General features: G+C 51.8%; 1 protein-coding gene and 3 non-coding genes across 4 annotated transcripts in view; 2 read left to right on the plus strand and 2 right to left on the minus strand.

Moving 5' to 3' along the window:
- Window positions 1-4,008: 4,008 nt before the first annotated feature.
- Window positions 4,009-4,119, minus strand: LOC149998360 (U6 spliceosomal RNA). Its single transcript, XR_016507392.1, has one exon. It is a non-coding gene; the product is annotated as a U6 spliceosomal RNA (small nuclear RNA).
- Window positions 4,120-5,015: 896 nt separating this feature from the next.
- TRNAC-GCA (transfer RNA cysteine (anticodon GCA)) lies at window positions 5,016-5,087 on the plus strand. The gene has a single exon. It is a non-coding gene; the product is annotated as a tRNA-Cys (tRNA).
- A 1,968-nt stretch (window positions 5,088-7,055) lies between these two features.
- TRNAC-GCA (transfer RNA cysteine (anticodon GCA)) lies at window positions 7,056-7,127 on the minus strand. Its single transcript has one exon. It is a non-coding gene; the product is annotated as a tRNA-Cys (tRNA).
- A 314-nt stretch (window positions 7,128-7,441) lies between these two features.
- Window positions 7,442-27,918, plus strand: part of LASP1 (LIM and SH3 protein 1) — a 36,792-nt gene continuing 16,315 nt past the window's right edge. Inside the window, exons 1-3 of the mRNA XM_090290997.1 lie at window positions 7,442-8,037; window positions 14,762-14,856; window positions 23,751-23,835. Of these exons, the coding sequence (XP_090147123.1) occupies window positions 7,969-8,037; window positions 14,762-14,856; window positions 23,751-23,835 (249 nt within the window). The 5' untranslated portion in view covers window positions 7,442-7,968. The remainder of the gene's footprint in view (window positions 8,038-14,761; window positions 14,857-23,750; window positions 23,836-27,918) is intronic.

Genomic DNA, 27,918 nt, shown 5'->3' on the forward strand with positions numbered 1-27,918 from the left:
TTTTCTTGCTTTATCCACTACTTGTTCCTCAAAACTCTGTTCAAAGGTTATCTTTTTCCTGTGCCATTTCACAACCCCAACATTCTCTGCCCTGAGCCACCACTTGAGAATTGTTCTCAAACATTTTCATTGAAGATTACATTACATTCTTAAATTATTGAGGATCCCAAAAAGTTTTGTATAGGTTAGTTATTAAAATTGTGAATGTTTAATTATTTGTTAATTCATTTAAAATTATCCTAAAAATAGCTACATTGTCCCAAATGATAATAAATTGATGAGAACAATGGCTTTGTTTTATGTGCTTTTGGAAATCCCTTTAATATCTGGGTTAATGAAAGCTGGATTTTCATGTTTCCACTTTTAAACCATTGGGAATATCACATACCATTGTAGCCTCTGGAAAGCTGCACATGAAAGGACATCTGAAAGGTTGTGGATATCACATTGTACAGCAACCCCTTTATTTCCAAATTGACACTGGTATACTGCAATGTGAAATCCACTTCTTACGTTTTTCTTGTCTCCAGGAAAGACCATTGCTTGATTAAGGTTACCTTTATGTGTTACTCTCTTGATGGCTGGTGAGGCTGGTAAGGCTCAAGAGTGAGACCACCAGGGGGCACCTGGATTTGAACCGGGGAACCACTCAATCTGCAGACAAATGCTCTACCCCTGAGCTATACCCCCTCTGCTGGGGAGGGTGCGATTACAGCTTAATTGCAGCGTTTACTGCCCAGACATGTCTCAGCTAATTAATAGCAGTTTGGTATTTGTGAACACCTGCGTCAGGTTTCCCGGAGAGATACTAAAGAACTAAAAAAAACATTGCAGAAGCAATCAGGACCCAAGTTCTGAAAGAAAAGAGCAAAGTCCGCTTTGACTCATGCTTGAAGGTCCTGTGGGTGTGTGCGATGGTGGTCCTTTCCTACATTAACTACAGCCCTTTCTACCTCCGGCATCTGGGAATTCTTCAGGATTATTTTCCATCCTGCCTGTCTGCAACCTGAGCTGCCGCCAGTACTCTGCACGAGCGAAGTGCTTCCCTTGTCTTTCCCAAGGCCCTCTCTGCTTCTGTACCAGAGGCGCCCCCACTTTTCCCATTCTCTCCAGTATCTTCAGTAGCTTCCTCCTCTTCTTTGGCTCTTTCAAAGATCAACAGCCTTCCCCTAAATTAAAAAGAATTAATAAACAATAAATAAATAAATCCGCCCTGGCTGATATGGTTCAGTGGGTTGAGCGCCGGGCTTGCAAACCAAAAGGTTGCCGGTTTGATCCCGTTAGGGCACATGCCTGGGTTGCAGGCCAGGTCTCCCGTTGTGGACTGAGAGAGGCAACTGGCAACCGGTCGATGTTTCTCTCTTCCTCTCTTTCTCCCTCTCTTCCCCTCTCTCTAATAAATAAATAAAATTTTCAAAAAATATCCTTAAAATATTTCCTGTCCATTTCTTCTTTCTCGCTACCGATTTTAAGGAAAGTCTGTACTTCATTTTTCTCATTATCAACTACCTTTTTCTGCAGTTCTGCTACTCTGCATTAGCTTTGACTATCAGTTATTTTCCCTCTTGGTGTGTATATATATATTGTTTCTCCAACTAGACTGTATGTTCCTTGAGGGTAGGATCATGTTGCATTCTGTTTTGTATTCCCCACAGTAGTTGGTACAGTGTCTGGTTCACTATAAGCCCTGGGTTGTACTTAACGGCCAAACCACAATCCTAATTAAACTCATCTGATTACAAGGCCGTACCCGAAGTAGCTGGGTGTTGTTGGAGGAAACCTTACACGTCTGTGTCACTCTTAGAGTCTCAAACAGGCTCTCTGTCTAGCACTCCTACACCACTGACTGAAGAGATTCACTTTCTCACTCTCCAAAGTGACCTGTACATACTGTCTCCTGTCTCAAACCTTACACACCTTATCTCCTCCCCCGACCCCAGTCCCCCACCCCCTACTCTATTAGCTGAAGAGCTTAGCCTCTTTCTCTTTGGAGAAATTTAGAATCAGACAAAAGCGGTGGTATGCTGGCAAATGCTCAAACAACTGTTTCTGGGGGACCTGATTTCCCAATGTGCAAGTACTCCCACCTGCCGATTTCAAGCTATGAAAGAGAAGTCAACTGGCTTTAAAAATTCCTGAAAAATTAACCATCAGTTTTCACTAACAGGCATGAACTGAATCTAGCACACTTCTGAAATCAACTACCTCCTTCAGCAACTACCAACTGTACTCTAACGACTCCCCCAATTTTTTTCGAACGTGGACCTCTCCCTGAATTCCAGGATTAACCAGACTTCCAACTGCGTACTTAACACCTCCTCTTAAATATCTATGGGGCACCTCAAACTTAACATGTTGATCCCATACCAGAGTGTGAAGTTCATGAAGATAGGAAGCTGTATTTTATTACTATCAGTTTAAGAGTTTTAAAAAGAAACTCTTGATTTTTTTTTTCTAAATGTACAATCTCCCAGTCTTCTTTATTTCAGGAAATCACATCACCATACCTAGATAGTGAAGACAAAAACTAAAAGAGTCATTCTTGATTCTTCTCATCCTCTCATGGTCTCCAAGCCAATGTACAGGAAGCATGTGGCTTCCCTGTCATAGTTAATCTAGATGCTGGCACTCCTTCCAGCTCTGCTGTTCCCACTGTGGTAGGCTAATAATGGCTCTCCATGTATTTCCGCATCCCAGTCCTTGTGAATATGCTACCTTACATGATGAAAAGGAACTTTTCAGATGTGATTAAATTAAGGATCTTAAAATGGGGAGATTATTCTGGATTAGCCGGGTGAGCTCAATGTATCACAAGGGTACTAATAAGAGAGACACAGGAGGATCAGAATCAGAGAGAAGATGTAAGAGTGGAAGCAGAGATCAGAGAGTGAGAAATTGCTACTCTTTCGGCTTTGTAGACGGAGGAAGGGACCATGAGTCAAAAAGTACAGGTGGCCTCTAGAAGCTACAAAAGTCAAGGAAACTGATTCTTTCCTAAAGCCTCCAGAAGGACTGCAGGCATGCCAACACTTTGATTTTAGCCCAGTGAGGTTGATCTTGGAATTTTGACTTCCAGAACTGTAAGATGGTGTACTTGTGTTGTTTTAAGCAAATAAATTTGTGGTAATTTGTTACAGCAGCAATATGGAACTAATACACTACTGCAGATTAAGGCATCACCACCATCTCTCACGTGCTCTATTGCAATAGAATCCTAATCCATCTCTTTGTGTCCACTCTTTCTTTCATTTTATTGTGATAAGAACAGTCAACATGACATCTACTCCCTTAACAAATTTTTAAATGTACAATACAGTATTGTTAACTACAGGCACAGTGTTGTACAGCAGATCTCTAGAATTTATTCATTCTGCAAAATTGAAACTATACCCATTGATTAGTAACTATCCATTTCCCTCTCTTCGTTCCTGGCAACCACCATTCCATTCTCTGCTTCTATAAATTTGGCTGATTTAGATACCTCATATAAGTGGAATAATGCAGTATTTGTCCTATTATATGATTGGCTTATTTCATGCATGATGTACCATGTTGTCACATATTGCAAGCTCTTCTTTTTAAGGGTAATAGTCTATTGTATGTATTCTCTATGTCTATTCTTGACTTCTTATAAATCTTTTCCTTCTTTGTTTTTTTGATGGAAGACTAAATTCTTCAAGAAACTAAAAACAGACCAAACATGTTCTGTTGTGAATACTTTGGAGAGATGAAGTGAAGCAGGGGTTGGGTTTAATTTTTTTTTTTTTAAAGAATCAATAGCCCTGGCGGTGGCTCAGCTGTTTGGATCATCTTCCTGATATGCCAAAGTTGCATCCCAATCCCAGGTCAGGGCATATACAAGAAGTAACCAATGAATGCATCAGTGAGTGGAACAACAAACCGATTTCTTTCTCTCTCTCTCTCAAATCAATACATTAAAAAAAATTAAGTTACGTTAAAAATAAAAAAGAATCAATACAGTGATGGAAGGGTAAAGAATGCAAGAATAAAAAACATGGAAGCTTCATGAATTTGGGTGTCCCCTTTGTGCAGGGGCCATGATAATCTTCTCTGTATTTATTGTTTCAATTTTAGTATATGTGCTGCTGATGTGGGTACCCTGTAACTCTTTTCCACAGGAGTGTGAGTGATGCTTTCAAATCCCTCTGCTCAAAATTGTTCATTGCTGGCTTTTCTTCCATATGGAGTAAAATCCAAACTCCTTACTGTGGCCTACAAGGCCCTCTCCAGCCCTCTCAAATCACTGTCCCCTTGTCCATCTTCCTCTAGCCACTCTGGCCCTAGGACCTTTGTAGTAGCCATTTCCTCTACCTGGAATGCCCCCACCCCCCTCCATTCAGGTCTGAGCTCCAAAATCACCTGTGCAGAGAGGTCTTCCATGGTTTGTGGCTCTCCAACCTGAAATAGGATCCCTTGGTACCTTGCTAATGCACTATCTTGTTTATATTTAAAAATTTATTTTAATAGTTCCTTTATCACTACTGGGCATTTCCTTGTTTATTCACTTGTACATTTATTCCTAGTCTGTCCCCATTGCATTTTAAACTCAGCGAGAGTCAGAACCTTTGTGTCTTTCTAGTGAAACTATGTTCTGTAACTAGAGTGGGGCACATAGTAGTTGCTCCATAAAAAGAGAGAGGAACCACTAGAGAGTATAGCCAGGGGAAGTCTCACAGTGGAAATGTGTCTGTATTCTTTTTTAGAGCGAACAGGGGAAAGGATTTCCTATGCAGTTTTGCAAGAGGTTGTTCTTTCACTTCTTAGTGTAAACTGGATGGTGGGAGGGATTTTGAGTAAAGAATTTAGCCTAGAAAAGATGGATTGGTAACCAAGTTCATGTTTTCAGATGGTCTTTTAATTTTGTTCCTTATCATAAGTAAATTCAGCATAATTTAGTGAGAAGTAACTAATTTTGAACAAATAGTTTCATGACAAAAAAATTAGGTATAAAAAGAATTTATTAAATATTTGTTAGCAAGAGCATGGCAGCTACAGGGGGTATAGCTCAGTGGTAGAGCATTTGACTGCAGATCAAGAGGTCCCCGGTTCAAATCCGGGTGCCCCCTCACGTGGTCTTCACATTTTTCTCACAGTCACTCAGATGTAACCCAAAATAATCCGACTCTTGTCTGCAGCTTCTGAGGACCCACTTGTCCCTTCCACCTACCCAGTTTTCCCCTTCAAATGTCCTCCGTACGTGAAAAATACCGAGCCACCCAGAGGTTGCACAGGGATGACTTTACTACTTCTAAAATGTGTTCCCCTACTCAGTAGCGACAAGCCCACCTCTACTCTGAATAGGTGGAAAGTAAGCAACGGACTCTTCCCAACTCTAAGGCTGTTTAAGACCTATTGGGAGAGGAACTATATGCACAACCAATGGGCATGGACTAAGGGGGGGTTGGACAACTGGAGGGAGGGATGTCACTGGGTGGAGGGGAACAAAGGGAAAAGAAATTGGGACAACTGTAACAGCATAATCAATAAAGCATATTTAAAAAAAGAAAAAAGGCTTAGTGAGGTCTACCTCTGTTATTCTCTGTCAGAATCAAACCTGCACAGCTACAGTTTCTAAGCATTTCTTTATGTGTATATTTGCTTGTTTATTGTCTGTTTATGTCATTAGCCTATTGCACTACGACAGCAGTGACCACATCCAGCTTGTCCACTGTTGTATGTCTGGCATTTATCCCAACGTAGGCACTCAAGAAATACTTGAATAAATGAATGAATGGCTATATATATATTGGCCTCGGGGATGGGCGCGGCAATGTCATTTTGCCTAGTTCACACTTGGGCTGGTTAGACTAGGAGAATGAATTCAAATTCAGGTTTATAAAATTGCAAAGCTTAAACAAGACACACACAGATATAAGATAAAAGGTGAAAAGTGGACTTCGTATTAGCCCAAAGGCAAGCCTTTGGCCTGATAACCTACAGGTATTAAGTTTGAGGCCTTGTGTCCAGGAAATGAGTGAAAAGTTGGTTATATCTGGGATCTGGGCTTTGCATCAGGACTGCAGCTCTGCCCATGTCCAGCCTCAAGACGCATCTCGCAGTAATAATGGGAGCCGTGGGGAAAAATGCCTGGGAGTGTTCCTCTGGGGCCTCGAGGGAGGACACAGCCAGATTCCGGGTTTAAAATATCGCAGCTGCCCCCTGACCCAAGCAGCATGCCTTTCCCTTTCTCCTTTATTTTTCCTTTTTTGGGGCAAAACCTAGTCGAAGGGGACGCCCTTAGTTTCTTCTCATTTACGTGTTTTGTTTTGTTTTTGATACTGTCAGTGACACAACCAATAATACCTGTCCCTGCCTTTAGGTTATGAAACTCGGTAGACTTGTATTACTAGTTTAGTTGCTCTAAAAGTACGGTCCCTTGACCAGCAGCATCAAAAATCACTTGGGAACTTGTCAGATATGCAAATTCTCACGACCTCACTCTAGGCCTACAGAATCAGAAACTGGGGATGTTTTAACAAGCCCTCTAGGTAATTCTGATGCATTCAAGTCTGAGAACCACTGCATTACTTTATGTCAGTTTGCATCAGCAGATAACTTTATTTTTGTAAAGTAAGATGAGCTTATGGGTGTGCATTGGGCATTTTAACGTTCTCAAGAGTGCTTTGACTCTCCCTGTGTTACGAGCAATAGGGAAGGGTGAACACAGGCATTAATGTCGCTGTTAATAAAGAAAGTTGAAATTGGAGAAAGGCTGTGTCTGTGGGTTTCTTTCTCTTGACCCACCCACACCCCCACCGGAAACGGTATGCCAGCTTGGGGTAGTCATTTTGTCCCAGGAACCTGTGGCTAGGGAAATCCCGACACCTCTCGTGACGCGCAGCTTTTTGTAAGTGATTTGTGCGCATATCCACCCTTCCTCCTTCTACAAAGCAAAACTGAAAGCTTTCCACTAAGGTTGGAAAACGAGAAAGGAATTTTTGAAAAATCGTTTGTTTTCTTTTAATCCAGGACCCAATGTTAAAATAAAAGAGTCAAGAAAGATGGACCTACTTTAGGGAGAAGAAAAACCAGCCAGGGGGCACCCGGATTTGAACCAGGGACCTCTTGATCTGCAGTCAAATGCTCTACCACTGAGCTATACCCCCACATTGCTAGCTGTCTTGGAGATAGTTCTTTGGATACTAGGACACTGCTACACCGAAGGTGGTTAGTAAGAGTAAAGTGAAAGGAATGAAGGAGAGGGGGTCAAGGGGAAAGCGTAAGGTGCTTGAATCTAAGGAACCCAGGGAAAGCTGCACGACAGAGGCGCGGAGAGGGAAGAACTAGCTCCGCCTGCGAGGCGCTGAGTACAGGCGGGAAGGACGGGTTCCGCCTTACAGAAGTGGGAAAGGATGTGAGGGGGAAGGGAGGCTAACCGAGGGGCGGGGCACGGGGGTTCCCGTTCCGTAGGTAGGTTCATACCGACGGGTACAAAGGAAAGTCCCCGAATCTGGTGAATCTGATCGGGCGTTCAGGAGGTTCCAACCCCACCCTCGACGGATGCGAGAGCTTTGCCCGCCTCCCGCAGCCCGGGCGCCCCAGATGTTCGGCCAGACCAGCTCCGTGCCGCCTTCAGACCAGGAAGGACTCTGGGCGAAGCCGCTGTCTCTCCAGGGCGCCTCCAGCTTGGGAGCACCTAGGCGCGCACCCCAGGCCTCGCTGCCCTACCCAGAACCCGCCCTCGCGCAGCTCCAAGTCTCTAGGGGAGCGCGCCTACCCGCGCGCGCCCCTGCCCGCGCCCGTGGCGCGTCCCCGCCCTGGTGCAGCCCCTCCTCCCCACTGTGTTTATTAGGGGAAGGAGGGCGGAGGCGGAGGCCAGTTCCCTAGCTCCAGCCGCGGTCGCCACCGCCTGTGTAGTTGCAACCGCTGCAGTCTCGCGCCAGCTCGCTCCGGGGCAAGAGAACGCGCGCGAGCTCGGGCGTTCCCGCCCCAGCCTTTCCTGGAGCCATGAATCCCAATTGCGCCCGGTGCGGCAAGATCGTGTATCCCACCGAGAAGGTGAACTGTCTGGATAAGGTGAGCCCCGGGACTGGGAGACGCGTCTTTGCCATCCTCGAACAGTGCTCCAGATTAGGGGAAGAGAGGGGGGCCAGGTCAATCTCCGCGATCCCTGGACAAGAGAGGGAGGGCGGTGTCATGGGGTGTGGGGGACTAGACCCCAGTCTCGAAACCAGGAGATCAGAGGCGAGGCAAGGAGTCCACGCGTGGTGGGCAATCCAGTATTGGAGAAGAGTCGTCTCTGTGCCCCGGGGTTGAGAGAACGGAAGAGGGGTAGAGAAGCCAGGCCAAGGGGTGGGGGCTGGGGGAGGTTAGGGGTGCAGTCCCGCCCCCTAGGCCCGGGAGAGTGAGAGACTGACTCTCTCTTTCCCCGCCGCCGGGAGCGCCAAGTAGGCGGAAGCGCGGGGCTCTCGGGGAGGGGGCGGGGGGGGGCGGGGCAGAGGCTGGGGGGCCCAGCAAAACTGTCCGCTCTGGCCACGAATGGCTGGGTTTCTTGGCCTGGAGAGTGAGGACGGTGGCTAACAGCCGGCGAGTGTTGCATCTGGTGAATTGGGCTGCGGATAAGGCTGAGCCCCACTGCAAGACCCCCCTTTTTGGACGATCTGTAGTACCCTTCGTGGTTCAGCGAATAATGGACCGCCGGTTATAGCTTCCCAACCCCCACCTCAAATTAGAGGCCAACTCGCAGTGCTGGGCTGCCCAGCCTGAGCGGGGCGGGGTCGGATGCTGGAGTAGAGTGGGTGGGGGGGTGCTTCGCAGAGATTCTCTGAAATTGTGTTCAGAGCTTGAGACAGGCTTGTAGAACAAAGAGCTAACTTTTCAAAGCAGGTTTACCCAATGGAGGGTGGGGTTGGCTGAGTTCAGGGGAAGGCAAGAAAAGGGGGAGGTGTTTGGGGGGAGGGGAGGGTGGCCTTCTGGAAATTCATTGTCCCCTGAGGGCCCTTACGATTCATCACCCCCCCCCCACCTATGCTGGACTCGTTCATCTGGTTGTCATTATACTTTTGGAGGGGGGTGGAGAGTAGAATTGGGTGTTTCCAGCAGCTTGGAGTAGGATCCTGCCCTCTTTTAAGCTCCCTTAGATCCTGAAGCAAAATCTGCCTCTGCATCCTGCCCCAGTCTGGAGGAGGGGCCTTTGTGATTTTTGTCTCCTTCCTCATAGTGCCTTTCACCCACTTCCCAAAGCTGGCTCCAGGTCCAAATACTCCCTCTTTCTCATCTGAAATGGCAGGGTGTGGGGGGCATGGGATGGAAGGGGGGTGCAGAGCATGTTCACTGCCCACCTGAAGCCAAGTTTTGTTTGGGAAGGGGCAGTTCATTGGATACTTGTTTCTCCCCTTCCCCTTGGGGTTGGTTGGAGCTTCCTCAGTGACCTTTGGCCTTCTCGGAGGAAGGGTGCATATGGGGCTACTGCTGTTTCACTGTTTCTCCTGGGTTTGGCCAGACAGGAGGAGAGGAGTGTATTGTGGACACAAAGGATGTGGGTGCCTACCTTCCCCATGACTGTGCCACCCTCTGGAGGGCAGGACTTGAGCTCAGAGGCACTAACTGAAGAACTCTCTGCTTTCACACACTGGTGTTTTTGCCCTTCCTTGGTGGTAGGGATTTTGGCCTCTCTAACTTGAATTCCCTGTGCTCTCCTTCTCCACAGTCATGAGTTGGGAAGAGGCTGTGGGCACTTTCACCCATATAAGGCAGAAGCAATATATGATGGAGAGATTGCTAGCCTGGGAGTTGGGAGACATGGTTCACGTTCCATGTGTTCTCCCACTGGCTTTGACTCTAGGCCTCAGTTCTCACCAATCAGATGATGATGTTATTTCCTTGGAGGTGAGGCAATGCACTAAAGTGCTCCGAAGGGATGTGGTATAGTCTGCACCCCCTACATTTCTGGGATAGATACTGTGTCTAGCTCCACACCTGGTTCCCCTTGTAAAGAACTTTGGTGTTGTGTGTCAGGGGGGAGGAGGGGAGGGATTCTGCAAGGTACCCTCCCCAGCTAGCTGTTCTCTTGCCCTAGCTGAGGAGGACAGTCAGGTGCGGGTTGCCTTGGGAAGTGGGAATTGGTGATTCCTCTCTTTTTAGAGCTTTCTCTATAGGAGGTGGTCCAGGGAGACCACTGCCTACACTGAGCAGGAGGCAGGAAATATCCAGGTATGGGACCTCTTTCTCCTAACTCCCTCCAGGCAGTAAGGACTGGCACTTCCTCCTGGGGAACTGGTGCCCCGAGGGCTGAGACCTGAGAGGAGGAACATTCAGTCCCACAGACAAGGTTGCTAACCAACTTCCCAAGGCTTTCCATTGATAGTAAGAGAGCCGAATTAGACCCACCCATTTTACTACACTACCATTTCCATACTGCACTGAGCCCACAATCTGACCCAAAGCACAAGCTGTGTCCTTGGTGTTAACCTTTTCTCCTTCCTGAGCCTTATCTCTCAAAGACTTAGGTGGGTAGTAAAGGCCACGCCACCTCTGATGGCCGCCCTGCCCCCAATCTGCAGTACCCAGGGTGCTTTGCATGCTGAATAAATATGTATTGCTGGTGACAGTGTTTGAGGAAGGAGATCAAGATTTCCTTCCCCAGAGAACATCGGGGCGTAGAGTTGGGGGAGAAACAGGGTGACCTCATTGACTCATTCATTGGACAAATATTTATTGAGTACCTGTTTTGTGCCAGGCTCTGTGAAGGGTTGCCACAAGCCTTTGAGGAGGGAGACGGGCTGTGTCTCGAAATGTCCCCTACATTTTGAGAGAGGTGGATTTCTATCCCAGACCGTGTTAGGAAGCATTTGTATTTCAGAACCTGTTTTGTCAAGAATCTTGCCCTGCCCCTATCCCTGGACTTGCTTTCCTGGGCTCCTGAAAGCGGCAGAGACATTCATTCTGGAAGGGTAGAGGATTATTGGGTGCCAGTTTCCCTGGAGTCCCTCATTAGGAGGGCTCCCTGCCTCTGGTTGTCTGAACTGCCCCCTGTCCTGCCCTCTCACTCCCATGAGGGCAGCAAGATAGAAGGAGGCTGAGTGGGACACGACAGGAGACAAGTCCTTGCAACTGTGCTGCCGCATTTTCCCAGCTCAGAGTTCCGCACAATCACCTGTGGTCGTCTGCTCACGGTAGCTACTACATATGGCGACGTGCCTGGCTCAGTCTTTGCAGCAGCCTCACACGACAGGTGTGGTTGCTCCTTTACATGATGAACCCCATAAACAGAGGCTCGGACAGTTCGGTGGCTTGTTCCCCTCTCAGTCAGAGCTGGAATTCAAATCTGCAGTTCTTTCTGCTCAGCTCTTCTGCCTGTTATGTTGGCAAAACAGTACTTTTACTTACACTCTCTTTAGTGTCCACAGGGGTGGTGCCCCATCCTGACCCTGGCCTGAGGAATGCTCCCTCTAGGAACTGGGGTAATGGGAATAACCATCTCCCCCTGGGACTTTGTGGAGGTGTGGCCAAGGTCTATCACTTTAAGCCAGGGGCCCAGGTGGCCAACTGACCTAGGTTGGTGACCCAACCAGGGTGGAGCTGGCACTGCTCCTAGAGAAGGGACAAACTGTTACCTTGGGTGACAGGAAGGGAGAGGAAGGCCTCCTGCTCCAACCCTGAGTCATGACTGCCCATGCAGCCTGGGGGCAGAGGGCAAGATGCCAGGCTGCAGGCACAGTGACCTGAAACTAGCTACATCTCCCTCACCCAGAGCTAGGAGCAGCCCTTCCCCCACCTCCACAGTGATTACAGAGAGATAGGAGCTGGTCCAAGCCTCGCCCAAGTGCAGGGGATCTTGCTTCTGCCCCGTCAGCCTCTGTTTACCTTTCGATGGAGTGGGTATTCTGTGGAGTGGGCCTTCAGCTTTGGAGCTGCAGGCAAGGGAGACTTGAGGGTGAAGCTGGAGCCTGGGAGATGTGCTGAGAGGGTCCTAACAGACACCAGAGGTCTGCTTTCTTGTGAAAGGGAACCAGTGGACTTCCAGGGCAGTGGGAAGGATTAGAGTTGCCTGCCCAAAGGTGTACTTTGCTCCGGATCCCGAGTCCTGAGTCTCAGGAATGCTTCTCTGAGGGACAGGGCTTACGGGGCGGGGGAAGAGGCAGACCTGATGGAGACAGGGCTGGGGTTTCCTGGGAGTGCCTGGTCCAGGCTTGGTCCACAGGCGCTGTGGAGTCACTCGCCGTATCCTGTCCTCACTGCCCTCCACTTTGCCCCTGTAAAGAGGACATGGTGGCAGGAGCTGCTGGGTTTTCCTGAACCTTGGAGCCCTCCTCCAGAGAGTGAGGGAAGTGACCTAAAGCCACCTAAGAGCACGAGTCATCTCATGACTCCTCCCAGCACCTGTGAGGGACCCTGGTTTTAGTTCCATTGTACAGCTGCAGAGACCAAGTTTAGTGGACTGAGCTCGTGAATGGGAACAGACAACCACCACCCTAGACTCTGTTGTATCTAGCTGAAAGCACGGGGTCTCTGGGGTTGAGGTGGGGAAGAGATGGAAATGGGCACTGTCCCCTCATGTGGGGGTTCCCCTTCAAATGGCAGCCTGGAGGGGTCTTGTGGAACTCCTGGATTGGGTGTTGGCCCTGTACCCCAACCTGGTCAGTATACCCTGCCCCTCTTTCCTAGGGGCTTGGCCTTGGCTCCAGGGTGGGATCCTGTCTATCTGCCACGATAGGGATATCTGTCTTCTTCCCTTTGTCTCCCCCAAATCAATCAGGTCCCCAATCCTAGGACAGTGTGTGTTCCTGCAGGTGTGTGTGTGTGTGTGTGAGAAAGTGGGTCATGGTCTGGATTCCAGAAAATGTTTTTCCTGGCAGGCCCCAGCGGGGGTTGGGGGAAGTGGGGGCGCAGGCAAGGGCATGTGCAACCAAGCAGGCAAAGGCCAGCAGACTGGCTGGTGACAGAGCTGGGGTGCTCTGCCAGTGCCTCCCAGGCATTGGGGATGGTAGAGGGGCTGCCACTTTGAGGGCTGAAGGGGGCAGGGACTACCCTATTCTAGTTTTTCTGGTGGGTTACATGTGTTGGAGTTTGGCACCATGTACGCTGGGCTTTGGGATAGGCTCCGGTTGGGGTGGGGGCCAAGCTTAGACCAGCCACCCTTTCACTTCCAGACTTCAGCTGGCCTTCTTCCCAAATCAGTGGTTCTCCTATCATTTCACTTACTCTTCTACCATTGGAGATTCCTTTGAGTCTCCTTTACAGGGGAGGTATCCTGTTAGAAGGCGATGATCCTCAAATTACCCCGTGGTCTCTGGTTGAAGTGGGCCAAGGTAGGCGAGGTGGTCTCCCAACTTCCCAGCTTCCTTTATTCTGTCCCCTTCTCCAAAGTGTCCCAGAAGCACCCTTGGCAGGGAAGCACATTTTGAAAAGCACTGCCTTGATGTATTCCTTGTCAAATGGCCAAGAAGCAGCCCTGTGCTTGTTACCTTCAGACGACTCGTCAGGCCCTCCCCTGGCTTCTGGCCCGCTTCTGAGGGGTCAGGAGTGTCTCACTTTACTGCTAGGAAATGGGGCAGACACAGGTCATTGGGTCACCCAGGCTGCCTGGATCCTGGAGCCCTGGAAACTGGACTCCTGGTCAGGGCAGATCCCAGGGCTTTGTCCTGGGCTGCCAGGGGCAGATTTACATCTCATTTGCATAGGTTTGCCCAGCATCCACCTTTTCTAGGATGGGGTTACTTCCGTTGCATCCTTTCCTCTTCCCTCGTGTTCCCTTTCATTGGCCCTGCTGCCTTGGTCCTGGTTGCTCTGTTCTGGGTTCCTTGGCTTTGCTGGAGACTTACCTGTCACTTATCCTCACCCACACTGTAGCTGTGGCTGGGCACAGTGAAGCCTCACCTGTACACAATGCACACAAACCTCCAGTGTGGGACTCAGCCTTCCTGGCTGAGGTTCATCTCTGCTGTCCCCAGCATCTAACATTCAGGCACTTAGAGGTGCCAGGTGCTGTGCTGAGTGCTTTGCAGGTGATCCCTCATTTAATCCTCAGCAGTCTCAGGAGGGACAGGTATCTTTCCCTTCTATGGACCTGGATATGGCTCAGAGGTGCAGGCCCCGACCAAGGTCACAGCTAGTCAGCATAGAGCTTTGATGCCACTATGGGGTTCCCCTTCCAAGGCTTTTAAGCAGAGTTCTTCAGTGCCTCAGGGAGACCAGCTGCAGGGTGCTCTCCTACTGAATGAGGTCTGGGAGAAGGGTGATGGAAGGGAGAGAGGGTGTGCTAGAGCTGGAGTACCCACCCTTGTCCGCGGTCGGGATCCCACAGGAGGTAGGAGGTGTCAGAGCTGGAGACCCTGGGGTGGGAGCTAGGTGTGCCTGGTTCTGGGCCTGGGTGTTCAGGGGCTGGGCCCTCTTCTTTCTTTAGGCCTTGTCAAGGCTGAGGAGCTGCCCCTCATGCTCAGCAGCGGCTTCTTAGCAACCCTGGTACAGCTTTGCATAAGCAATGAGGCTTCTCCAGCTTGGGGGCAGCAGGAATGGTCTGGGGAGGTGGAACCGACCTTTTGGGGACAGCTCAGCACCACTATTACTTTCTTCTGCCCTTCTCCCCTCCTTACAGCTCAAATGGCTGATTAGCGGGGACTGGGGAAGGGGGTGGGGAGTGTCATCAGCTGCCAGAGTCTGACCTGAGATCCTCCAGCTCACCCAGGGTGATCCTATGTTCCATTCCCCCGGTGGAGCTGCAGCTTTCCTTCTAGGGCCTGAGCCCACTTCCCGAAGTCCTAGTATCTGATGGGTGTCCTCCCTCTGCCTCTGTCCCCAGTTCTGGCATAAAGCATGCTTCCATTGCGAGACCTGCAAGATGACACTCAACATGAAGAACTACAAGGGCTACGAGAAGAAGCCCTACTGCAACGCGTGAGTCCTGCCTCGGACCTGGGGCTGGGTGGGTCTCCGGGCCCCTTCCTCATTCCTCCTTCTGTTCTGATAAACGCATAGTGACATTGCTGAGCAAGTCTGCTCTCTGCCTGATTAGTGTCAGTCACATTTAAGTCTCAGCACAGCTGGATGAAGGAAGGACTCTTTCTCATTTCACAGAGAAGGAAACTGAGGCTTGAGGAAGGGAGGGGCCTTTCTCAAGATTACATGTCTAGTGAGAGGCTAGTTCAAACTCAGTAAAACAGGCATGTTCTTCCCGCTGCATCCTGCTTCGAGGGATGGGGCCAGTGTGGTCCTTCAAAAAAAAGTGGCCTGCCCTGTTTCTGCCCAGTTGTGTTCTCTGCTTCTCCTTTCCTCATTTGTCTCCCCATAAGAACAGTTGACTGTCTCCATCTCTCACCTGCCTCCTGCCAGAGAGCCTGCACATGAGTCTCTGGGGGCTTCTGGCTACAGCCCTTCCTGAGTGTTCATTTCTTGAGAAGTGGGGCGGCGGCAGGAAGGGGTGGCCTGGCCCGGGACAGAGCTCTTCCCTGGCTGGTGAGGAAGGCAGTGGGGACCTCCAGTCTTTTCCAGTGGAGTGGCTTAGACTCTGTTCCCTCTGCACTGGGACCTGCAGCTTGGCTTGCTGCAGGGAAGTAGGTAGGGTAGGTCCAGAGAGTACAGCACCTTCCGTCTTCAGGGCGACCCTGTGTCCCTAGCAAGTGGAAACTCAGCACCAACTCAGGCTGGTCCATGCACATGTAGGACCTCACAGCCACCCTGCTAGGTAGGAGTTCAGAAGGTCAAGTCACTACAAGTAGGTGGCAAGATCAGTGTTCAAAACAATTCAGCATCTGACTTGAGTTCAGTTTTTGTTGTTGGTTTTTTTAAAATTCCCAGTCAGGAGGCTCTTTGCAGCTGAAGTTTACCCAGGAGGGGAACTTTGGGACTTGCCTAAGAGGGGTTGGGGATCTTAAACCCCTTTGAAAGGCGGCCTCTCCCTTTTTGCACCCCCAATCCCTTGCTAAGGCCACAGCCTCATCTCCTTCGTGATTTTTTCATTCATAAGGTATGTATTGCCTGCCAGGTTGCTACATGCCAACCTGTGCCAGGTGCTGGGAAAACAGATTTCTGATAAAATCTTACACTCAAGAAGTAACATCTGTGTTGTCCCTTCTGGGAGGACTTGGGGCACTGGGAAGGTTGCCTGGGGTAGGAGGGTCCCCTGCTCTTCCTTCAGCTGCTCCTTCTCTCCTATTAGCTTACATTGGTCCTCCCCGCAACCCCCCCAACCCCTCCCACCCCCCCAAGGGAAATGGGACATTCCTTGAATTCTTTAGGGCTCACACAAGCCCTGATTCTCTGCCACTTCCTCCCTCTGTTGGGGAGTGGGGTGGGGTTCAGCAAAGCCAGAGGCTGGGGCAGTTTTAACCCCTTGACTGCTGGACCACTTCAGGATGGGTTCTGGGCACTGAGGCTCTTTTACTGGCAGCGTCTGACCCCCCCACTCCTCCAGGCAGAAATCTGGCTGAGCTCCGAGCCTAGTGGGTGGCAGGGACTGATGCTTCTGTACAGCTCTTCCCTAAGACTGCAGTAGCCTAGAATTCAGTGAGCGCTGGGAGTGGGAGAAAGAAATTAGAGGCGTGTCCTTGTTTTCTCAGCCTCCTGCCAAAGTCTCAGCGTACTTTTCTCACCCTCTTCTGGGGAGGCCGCAGTAAGTGGGGTGAGGAGCTCCCTTGCATTGATTGGGGGGCTTCAGGGGAGGCAGAAGATGAAGCACCCCTCCTTGGATGCTACTTCCAACCTGCCTAGGCAGAGATTCCATGTCTATCTTCTGATCCCTAGCCAGAGAAGCAGGTAGACCCTTCCCTGTTCCCCCATCCTTTACAGCCTTGGCACGCGCCATGCCCAGCTGACCGTGAGCCCAGCTGGGATGTTACCTGGGTGGGAGAAGACTGGGGCTTTGTGGTCCTGCTCTGTTTCGCTCCAGCTGTAGTAGTACCTTGCTCAAGGCATTCACACTCCCTCAGCCAGCTTCTGCGGAGCAGTTGGTCTGTGCCAGCAATTCAGACATGGAGATTCCAGGATAAAACAGATGTAGGCCTAGCCTGTAAAGAGCACTTTGTAGACCTGTCTGAGCCTTGGGTTTCCCATGGTTAAAACTTCCTGCCCTGGGACGCTGGACCAAAAAATATGGAGTAGCTGCTATGTGCCAGGGACTGTGCTGAGTGTTCTCTCTCATTCCTTCCTGTTTTCTTCCTGCCTCTGGCCCCATCCTCCAGTGACATTCAGGTTCTGATCCTGGGGTGTCCAGGGGATAGCTTTGTCCTGATTCCAATACTGGCCTTGCTTTGTGGACCAGGCTTGGCTTCCTTCTCAGCAGCCCCTCCTGCTTAGAACCTAGGGAGGCAGGTGGTCTCCCCTGGCACTTGGCCGGGAAGTTGGGCCCACCCAGTGAGCGAGTGTGAGTTTGGTGTTCAGGGAGGCCTCCAGGTTCTGCCTGTCCCTGGCTAGTCCCTGAGCCAGGATCTCGCAGGAGGGTTGGTCTAGAGAGAAGAAACCTGTTTATCTTTTCCCAGTGGCATCTCAAGACTAATTTATGTTCTGGAAAGTGACTGTAAGCAGCAAAAAGGCCTCTTGTATTTCTCTCCTTGCACCAGACTTGCCTTAGGGTGAGGCAGTGGGGAGAATGCAGGCCAGAACTCACAGCCAGCCTGCTGGGCGGTGGTGGGCCCCTGCGGATATGCACTTGCACGTGTGCCTAGTGCATGTCCAGCTGCACACACATTGCCGGTCATGGGCTGGGTAGAAACGCCAGGGAGGTCAGCTAGATAGGGTGTGATTGTGATCGCACTTCTCAGACCATAGCCACCAGACATCGCTGTGGCTGGGTAGAGGCGTGTACGTCTGTTTTCGCATGAGAGTCAGCAGTGGAAGAACCAGTTGATTGAATTCTTCCTTGAAGCTTCTAGGTAGGTGGGTGAGTCTTCCATTTTGGTGAGAGGGCTATATTATAACCCTTGATTATTTGTTTTGTAAACTACATTTTTGAAAGTAGGACAAGTATGTCCATACTACAAACCTGCTGCTTTGTTTTCGTGGAAATAGTCTAGGAGTCTGGAGGTCAGGGGCAGGGTGGGGGGCGGGGAGAAATGTGTTCTTCCTTGGGGGCCATGACTCAGTAGAGGCTCAGCCCTGAGGAGGAGATGCAGGACAGGATGGGAACCAGCTTTTGGGGTGTCCAGTGGGGCGGTGGGCATGGGCTGGCAAAGAAAGGGGGGTGCTCCATTGTATCCTTCCCCTCTTCACTGACTGCAGATACCAGGGTTCGTTCTTTAGTTTCTTTGAGTGTGGGGCGAGGGCTGACAAGGGTGGAGATGTGCCTGCTTCTGGGGAGTAAGGGACTACGGTCCTGCTCCTTCCGCCAGGCCTCAGAAAGTGGGCTGGGCCTGTGCTGGTGGAGCTGCGTGCTCAGTGTCTCTGGATTCTAGCAAGCTGTCTCAAATCCCAGCTGCCCTCAGGGGATGGGGCACTAGTGGGCAGATCCAGGTTGGGACCTGGACCTTTCCCGCCTGTCCAGAATTTTCTGCCTCTGACAGGGCAGACGGGATCAGATGGCTAAGGGGGCCAGGGTAGCACCAGGAGAGGGAGGGTGTGTGTGGTGTGTGTCTGGAACAGGGAGGCGCGCTCAAAGGGACATCCACAGTGGCCAGATGTGGCCTCTAGGCAGCCCCCACACCTGTCTCTCACCCCCAAAGCCTTGCACTCAGGTGCCAGGGCCTCAAGGAACCTAGGGCTCCTAATACCCCCACTTCATAGATGAAGAAACCGAGGCCTAGTGTTCCCATGCCTGGCGCAGCTTGGCAGAATCATTTCTTTTTATGTATTGCCATCAGGGGCAGTAGCTGGCTTTGATTTTACAGTCTGTCTCCAACCCCTGAGGGCTGGAAAGTTCTTCTTCATGTCTAGCCTTGATCTTTTTGGCCGCTCATTATTTTTCTCTGGTCAAACAATGCCTCCTTGTTGCTCCCTATCCCCACCACTTCAGCCCTTAGGCCTGGAGGGCTGGTGAGAAACTGGGTTAGAAGGGAGCCCTCCCTGCACCCATGGGCAGTGTTCCCAGCAGGGGATCAGCAGCTCCTTCCAGAGGCAGGATGTCGGACTGTTCCCCCCCCCCCCCCCCCCCCGTTTGGTGAAACCAAAGGTTCCTTGTTGCTTTTGTTGGAGTATTTTTGTTCCTCCTTGAACAAAAAGCTGTGGTTTTGAATGAGTCTGAGGCTGGAATAGGTGCATGCAGAAGGGGGCGCTGGGCTTTCAGGCTCTCTGGTCTTTTCATTCTGCCTCTGGAACACAGCTAATGGCAGGACCGGGGGTGGGGGTGTGCCCTACAAACTGTCCCTGTCCTTAGGAAGCCCCTAAGCAGGAGCCCAGCAGCCTCTCATCTCAGCATCCTCTCTGTCCTCACAAGGTGGCTCAGAGGTCGTGAGAGACAGATAACCCCTGCCTCCCTGCACATCATTGTTGGACTCTCAAGACTCCTGCTTTGGGAAAGTTATAAGGAGAAGGTGGCTTCTGACTGGGGGTGGCCGAGAGATCCCAGAGGGTCTTTCATGACGGCCATGCTTGGAAACAGGTTGGGTTTGAAAGATGAATTGCTTTGTACTGCACCCACCCTGCCAAGCATATCTTTCCCCAGAGGCCTGAGAGTTGGGGGTAGACTGGGGTTCACCTGGGAAAAAATGTCGGCTTGCCTTTAGCTGGCTGGGGAGCTGTGGTAGACGGGAGGGTGCATTGGGCAAGGTCTCTCTCCTTGACACTGAATCTCAATTTCTTTATCTATAAAATGGGCACATTGATGATACAGTACCTGCCGTTTCTAGCCCGTAGCTCCGTGGCAGCTTTCAAGAGGGAAAGTGCACGGGTCACAGTCTATCAAGAAATCACGTTGTGTGCCTGTAAGTTCTCTTGGCGGCCGAGGCGACCACTAAGAGCTGCCTCGTTTCCCTGCCCCGTCCCTGTTCTTGCCCTCGTGGGTGCTAGATCCCTTCCCCTGTCCTCCAGACTTCTGTCCTGTTCTGTGCCCTCTCCACGCCTCTCTTCCCAGAGCAGCTGATTCTGCTCCTGAGGGTGGGGAGGGGCATTGCAAGAGGGCCCACCGCCTGGAATGATTAACAGCGAGGCTGGCCCAGGAAGGGACAAAGAGCAGCTGTGCTCTGGACCCAGCTCCAGGCCAGGGTTAGGACGCCTGGTTCTCCCCTTCCTGGCCCCTTGTTCCCTCGCCATGGCCCAGTCTGTTGGTGGGGCTGGGGTGCCAGTGGGGTCACTAGCTGGAGGCGGGTGGCCCCTTTTCTGCCTTAGTGCCTGCAATGGGGCACACACACGTCCATTCATCTCGACTGGCATGTGAGGGACGTGGGTGGGCAGGGCTTCTACCTGAGGACAGAGAGGGAGCGAAAAGGTAAAATTTCCAGCAATTGTTCCTGGAAGGAGGTCAAATCAGTTGGAGCCCTTTCCAGGGCAGTCATGCTGGTGGGGGAGGGGCACGGCACTGGCGTTGCCATGTCTGCCCCTCCAAACACACACTGTGGCTCCTGGCCTCACCGAAATTGTCTCCAAGGATCCTGCAGACACATTCTCCCTGTTTTGCCCTCATGGGTCCTCTGCAGTCACAGTCGAGGACACCCTTGCTGTCTGTCTCTTCCCCACCCCCACAGACCCTCTCTCTCTCTGCTCTCCTGGCTCTCCTGCCTGGAGCTGAGGATGAGGTTGCCATGGGAACCTGAAGCTCAGTGAGCAGGGGAAGGGAAAGGCAGGGTTGTCAAGCCAGGGCTGGGGGCTGTGGGGAGGGGACAGAGTTGACCCAGCAGGAGGAATATAGCCCAAGCTGTCGCGTGCCTGCCTGTCTTCCTCTGGCCTGAGGTTGGGGTTTAGGAAGCAGGGATAAGAGATTGGGGGCTCTGAAGTTCCTCTTAAATCTAGTTAATCTGATACAAGATTAAAATCCCTTTCTTTCCTCTGCCACGTTAATCCAAGAACACATCTAGGCTGGTTCCCCCTTCCCTTCTGAGGGGGTTAGTGTTCTGGCTGTGGGGGTCCTGAGACAGATGTGGGGGTCATATGGCTCCAAAGAGAAGATGAAATAGCCACCAACCCTACCCAGAGGTACTTGCTGCATGTGGAGGGGTGAGGAGGGGAGCGGCTCCTGAGACCCTCTGGTGGCGTATAGGGAGAAGTAAGATGTGTGTGAATGTGGCCTGTAATGCGCACTGTCACGTGTGTACCTGCTAGCCCCTGTGTCTAGGAGACACGTGTCACTGCAGAAGGCTCATCTGTACATGAATCGTGTGTGAGGAATAATGCCATATGTGGAGGAGCCTCGGAACTCTGGGGTGGGGGTGCATGTCAGGTACATGTGTCTAGCTGTCCTTGGGCCACCGGAGCTGGCACTCTGTTTTAACCGTGTACACAAAGGCAAATGGGAAACCCAGGTATGCAGACTGGCTCTCGTGCACATGTGTTTGCCAGCTACCCTTCCCCACCAAGTGCTAACTAGTGCCATCTTTTCAGAATTGACCCATCAAGTTCTGGGCCAGAGCTGCCCTGGAGGTCTCCTCGGGCCCTCCCCCTGCGTTAAGATCTAAACTCCCTCCTCTGCCGCAGGAATCTGTACTTAACAGGTGCTCTCCTCACCACAGACGCCACCTTCGATGCCTTCAGAATGCTGCTTATTTGGTGGGAGGGTCATTTCTGAAACTTTCCATCCTGAGACTGCAGGGCCACCCAGTTCTGCTAGAGATCTTACTTAGATCCCTCCTGCTGTTCTCTTTCTAACCTCTGGGGACAGACTCCCAATTGATTCTCCCTTTCCCTGGAACTGCTCAGGAATTTTGAATGGCACTCCTTGGCTGGGGGTGGCCGTTGGTTTCGTGGAACTGGGCCAAGCCTGGGGACTGGACCCACAGCCTTAGCCTCACGTTCATCTACAGCCCGTGCCAGCTGCCAGCACCTGTGTTTACTTTTCAGTCTCCCCTCTTTCCTCCCTCTGCTGGGTCAGCTGTGGGCCTGGGCTGACCTAGGAGGCAGGACCCAGGCGGGGCAGTGGAGGCTAGGGGTTGGGCCATAGCTAGAATCACTTAGGTCCAAGATAGTGAAACTAGCCTAGAGGGGAAAAGGATCTGCCGGTCACCCAGCAAGTCAGTGGCAGGGCCAGAGTCCAGCACTGTGCCCCCACCCCCTTGGTTGAGTTCTTCAAAGCCCGAGTCCCACTCTTCATTGAGGGAAGTCATGTGTTCACCGCTAGCTCTGGTTCAGGGTGGCATGGTGGCTGGAGGACATGCCAGGCTTGGTGACGGCACAGAGACCAGAGGGCTGCTCATGTCCAGCTCTAGGGCATTCCTTGCTGACTGGAGTGGAACATGCCGGGAATGGGGCAGTCCTCCTTTACCTGGGGACAGCCTGTGATCAGGGACCTACTGGTAGTCACAGTTGTGGTGGGGTGTGGTCAGCTAGGGCTGAAAATGGCCAGATCTCAGCTCCTATTTAGAGAAGCCACCCACCAGTCCCTGAAATATTTGGGGCCCATGTGGACCCCCAGTCCTCATATACCAGCATGTATACACAAACCACAGTGACTTGGGACTGCCTCTCCTTGAAGCTGGTTTGCTGGGGACTTTGTGATGACCTGGTGGGATGTAGGAGACCTGAGTTCTAGTCCCACCCAGCTTCTCTGCCTGGTGTGACCTTCATTCATTCAACAAATATTTAGTGGATACCAGGCACTATTCTAGGAGTTTGGGATAAATCACCTCGCCTCACAGGTTAGTGGAGAGAGGAGACGATAAACCGATGTGATAAGTAAGTTAATTATGAAGGCACCTAACTGCTAAGTTCTTGGTGCCAGCACACTTGTTTCCTCCTCTGGGAAATGAGGGTTGAACCAGATGGCCCAAGAGGTCCCTGCAGACTTGGCTCTAAGGGCTTTCCTGCCTCCTGCTACCTGCAAGCCAGCCCTCTTTCTGGGGGATAGGGCTGTGGTCTGTCTGGTGTCTGGAGATTCAAGGGTTTGGTTCAGGGTGCTGGATCCTGGGGAGACTGTCTGGGTGCCAATCTGAATGCTAGCACTTACTGGCCTTGTGCCTTGGCAACATTGTTTAACCTCTCTGAGCCTCAGTTCTGTCATCTTTCAAAGGGGGACAAGAGGGTGGTTGTAAAATTTGATGAACTAAGGCATGTGTGCCCTTTGCACAGGGCAAACATCAACTGTTGGTACATTATTATCTGTCACTCAAGGGTGACCTCTTCTCTGGCATCAGGCTGATCTCTCGCGTATACTCCAGTTAAGTTGGTTCTTGGAAATACCACTCTGGATGTGTGCATTTTTTCTCTCACACCACCTCCTCCAGGAAGCCCCCTGGATATGCGTTTCACTTTCCCTTTATTCCTGTCTCTGTATCTCTCCTGCCCTTCGTCTCCTTGGTTGGTCTCCATTTCTGATCTTAACTGAAAGCTTTGTCCTGACACCATCCTCATCTTCCCCTGGATCTTTTCTAGCCCTCTTGACTTCCCTCATTGGTAGACTTTAAGGTATGGAATATCCCCAAAACAATGGCAATCTGAAACCCTTAGGGTGTCCCATGGCCTCCCTTTTGCTCAAGACAGTTCTGCATGGCCTGCCTGCCACTCTGGCCTGTTGTGTCTCCCAGTTCAGCCCAGACTGAGTCTGAGAGACACTTGTCCTCTGCATAGGCAGTGGACACTGGTCCTGCTTCTGGAGCAGGGCCAGGGACTGCCTGGGGATAAGAGGAAGGTGACAGGAGAGAGTTAGGTCTGTAAGAAGCCTAGAGGTTCCTGCTGGTTCCCCCAAGTGACCTCAACTTGTTTCTTCTGTCCTGCAGACACTACCCCAAGCAATCCTTCACCATGGTGGCCGACACCCCGGAAAACCTCCGCCTCAAGCAACAGAGCGAGCTCCAGAGTCAGGTGAGGGGGCGGGCCGCTGCTGGGGCCTGGTGGGGAGGTAAAGCTGTTGTAACTCCTGCATTTGGCAAGGGCTCCTTCCCCCTGGGGTTACTCAGCAAGGCCAAGGTGCTGAAACCCTAGCACTTGCCTTGTCTCCCTGCCCCCAACTCCGTACACAGTTACTTCATATTTCCTGACTTTATCAAAGGAATGGGGGAGACCATGCCCTCACTTTTTACCTAAGGTGGGCTGGAGAGGGGTGGGTGTCTGATTCTTTCTGCCCTGGGAAATTTCACGTGGGGCCCATAAAGCCTACCTCCTCTAGGCAGCTGTTCCCCTTTCCTTCCTCTCCACTCACCCCCACCCTTAAAGGAGGGAACCCACCTCTCTGGGCTCATGCCAGTCTAAGCTCACACAGCTCACATTCTGTATCCATGGCCCCAAACCTCCTACGCTTCTTCGAGGGGGCAGGCTGCGAAGGTGGCCTTGGTCCGGCTGGCTTATCTGCCTTTGTCTCCTTGGGCCCGATTTCACTGAGCATCTGCTATGTGGGGAATGGTGCGTGACATGCCATAGGGGAGGAGGTGGGGCTTCTGTCCCCGGGAGAGCTCAGTATTTAGGGGATACTGAGAAATAAGAGCCCTGAGACGAGAACACCTGACTCTGCCTGGGGGTCTGTGAGAGCTTCTGGGACAAATCTGGCCTGGACTATGAGGAGGGGAGTGGGGGTCAGCAAAGACCCCTTGGGAAACTTAACCAAATGGGCAGGGTACCCAGGGCCAGGAAAATGTTGTAGAGGGTCTTCCTGGGCTGCAGGGGGGACCACTCCTGCTCCTTCTGGAGTGGGGCTCCTGCTGCGTGATCTTGACATAGTTTCTCTGGGTCCCTGTCTGTCAGTAGGTCTCATGAGGGAGAATGAGCCCTGCACTGTCTGGGGCTTTACATGTATTCTCTCATTTAACCCTCCCGCTCCCAGTGGGGAAGGTGCTGTATTCCTGTTGTACAGATGGGGAAACTGAGGCTCAGAGACATTCAGGGACTTGCTAAGATCATACAGGTAGCAGCAGAGGTATGAACAACATTAACAGCCGGTATATTGAGCGCCTAATGCTCTGGGCACATGAGCTCGCTCCACCTTCACAGCAGCCCCGTGCAGCTGGCAGGACCGTTCGTTCCCACTTTGTGGAAGAGGAAAGAGACGCTGATGACTCTGAATGCTGGTTTGTCTAACTCTTGAGACTTGTGTTCTTTCCAGTTCTCCGCCCAGCTCCCGGAGGAGCACTGTCGCTACCTTGAAACATGCTGGTGAGAATGTTTGTAGCTTGGCAAGTGCTTTGAGTTCCTTGGCCTCATTTATCCTTGACGCTACTCTGGGGGCCGGAGGAGGGAACCAGGGCTGAGGGAGGCCCTGGCCTTGAGCTGTGGACTCACAAACTGAGTGAGTGAGGTTTCAGTATCTGGGCTCTGGTTTTTTCTCTCTAGAGTATAGTGACCCTGACCATGTGCAGCCCAGGTGGGGCCCACGGTGATGGGGAACAAGTGGGGAAGCTGGTCAGTTCCTTGGCAACAGCTCACAGCTGCCAGCCCGGTCCCACCCCTGCTGTGGTGAAAGCCGTAGTTACTGGCAGAGCTGGTGAGGACCCCAGAGCTCTGACAACTGAGGAGACCCAGGTGGCCCAGCTGGCAGTAAGAGGGGTTGAGACAGCCCTGGGGCCTGGGCCCAGTCTGCACAGGGGAGATTCTGGCCAGACCCTAGCCAGGCCCTGCCTACTGCCCCAGACTCTCCATCCTGTAGGGAGTCCAGAGGTAGAGGGAGCGTCATGGGGTGGGCAGGCCAGAGCGTCATCATGGGGTAACTGTACTCAACCCACAGCTTGATGGGGTAGTCAGAACCCCAAGGAACTGGGGGGAAGAGGTGTGGGAGAGGCACAGCGGGTAAAGGTGTGGGTCCAGGGGTGCGGGAGTGTGTCCACACACTCAGGCAGAGGCAAGGGAGACACACACACGTCCATACTCTCAGGAGGAGAAATTCAAGCCCGGCTAATTCCCTCAGCCTTTGTTGGTTTCACTAAAGCTTGGCTGCAGGTCTTTTTTGTCCCTGGAACTCTATCCCTGAGGGGCACCCCCCTGCTCCCAGGGGCCCTTCTGGGTCATCTTCTGGGCTCCTGGGCTCCTGACTCTCAGGCAGGCTGGGGAAATCATGAGAACAGCAGTCACTCTCCATTAGGTCCTCACTGAGAGCCAGGCCTTGACCTCATTTAATCCTCCCAAGCAGCTGATGACGATGGGACTCCTGTTGTCCCCATCGTACAGGTTTAGAGAGGCCACGTGACTTGCCCAGATGCAGATTTCAAGCTCTTTGCTCTTAGCAGTTCCCCAGCCCCCCAGGCTCTCAGCCCAGGATTACAGGATGCACCAGTGGCCAGAAGGGTCGGGGACTTGTTAGAACGCACTCAAGGGGCTGCTGGGTGGGGCCCAGGAATCTATTTTGACTGCCCTGGTGACTCTGGTGAAAACTTTTGGTCCCACAGACCTGATCTGAGAGGCTTAGAGCTGGGCTGGTGGTCACTTGGAGCTGAGGGACCTGAGCTCACCCTCTTCCTGCTGTGCCTGGTCTGAGCCCTGCGAGTTAGATAGAGCTTTGCATTGAGCGCAGAGTTCTACTCTTCATCTCCCGTGGTTGGGCTGGGGGCTGGGGGCTGGGGCAGGGGCAGGCAGAGGTGGGAGGCAGGGCCTGCCCTCTTTGCAGGCCTGGTTCTGTCTCCCCTCCTCCGCCAGCTGTGTGGTCTGAGCCTCACCGCTTGCCTCTCATGACTTTGTGGCTTTTTTTTTTCTTCTTTGGTAAAATGGGGACAGCAAACCCCAGTAGCCTAGAAGTCAGAGGCTGGGCCTGCTGCTCTGAGGCTTGGAAGGGCTGAGTTGGCCTGGCTGGGGGTGGTGACAGGTTCTGGTTCCTGTGACTGCTGTGGGGGCAGGGCCGTCACTAGCCGCCTGTGGCTAGCGGGAAGGGAAGTGGGAGCCTCCTCTGCCTACCCTGCCCCACCCCACCAGGGTGTCAGCTGGTCTCTGTCCAGGGCCCCTTCCTGGGCTTGCAGCCGTGTGTCTCAGCCCTTCTCTGTCCCTGGGAAGCTGCATGTGCTATTTCAGCTTTGTTTTCCCAGCTCCAGATTGGTTCCCCAAGTGGTACTTTGGGTGTCTGGGACACCTGGAGCCTCCCCTGCGGGGGAAGGAACCACAGAGCTGACCAGAAATGACCCTCTGGGTGGTCCTGGCCAGGCTTGGCCGAGGCAGGGAAATGGCAGCTGGGCCCCAGCACCCGCCCCCAGCAGCCCTCCCAACCCCCACTCCAGGCTGAATAGAGGCAGTATCTTTGGGGTGGGGCTGAGCCGGGGGGTGGCTGTGCAGCCCCCTGGACCCAGGCAGAAGTGCAAAGAGAACATCTCTTTCATTTTTTCCCCTCACTGTCACCCCTCCGGGGTGTAGCCCAGCCTGGGACTTGCCACAGGAAACAGGAGAGCCCCATGATGTCCTGGGGCAGGGTCCCTGCTCTTATCTTGAATCCTGTGACCTCAGATAACATACCTGTGCCAGTTTTAACTTGAGCCGGCTGCTCAGAGGTTAAATGCTGGATTTGCCACTACTGGCTGTGTGACTTTGGGCAAGTTATTTAAAAGTCTCTGAGCTTGAGTGCCTTCCCCTGTAAAATGGGGATTACCTCTCTCCAAAGGTTGCTGTGGGGATGTTAGCATCAGGCATTTCAAACAGTTCCTGGGGTAGAGCCAGCACTCAATAAGTGGTCGCTGTTACTATTCTCCTGGAAAGGGGAGGACATAAGCTGAGGCAAGAACTGAGGCACAGACGCAGTGACCTGATGGTTGCTTCCAGCACTGACCTCTTTCATCAGCGCTCCTCCCCGTGTGTCAACTGTCGAACCTGGTTTCTTTTTTGTTAGATGGGAGTGGGTTATAGAGTATGTGGACCCAGCACATGGCAGGCACAAAATAAGTGGAAATTGTTGGTATTGTATTTTTTTTTTCAATGAATTTTTTTTTAAAGTCATGATCTTTCCTCTTACTTTGGGTCAGCAAGGCAGTTAATTTCCAA

Source organism: Furipterus horrens, unplaced genomic scaffold (genome assembly GCF_987537825.1).
Source record: "Furipterus horrens unplaced genomic scaffold, mFurHor1.1.pri manual_scaffold_11, whole genome shotgun sequence".
Classification (NCBI taxonomy): domain Eukaryota; kingdom Metazoa; phylum Chordata; class Mammalia; order Chiroptera; family Furipteridae; genus Furipterus; species Furipterus horrens.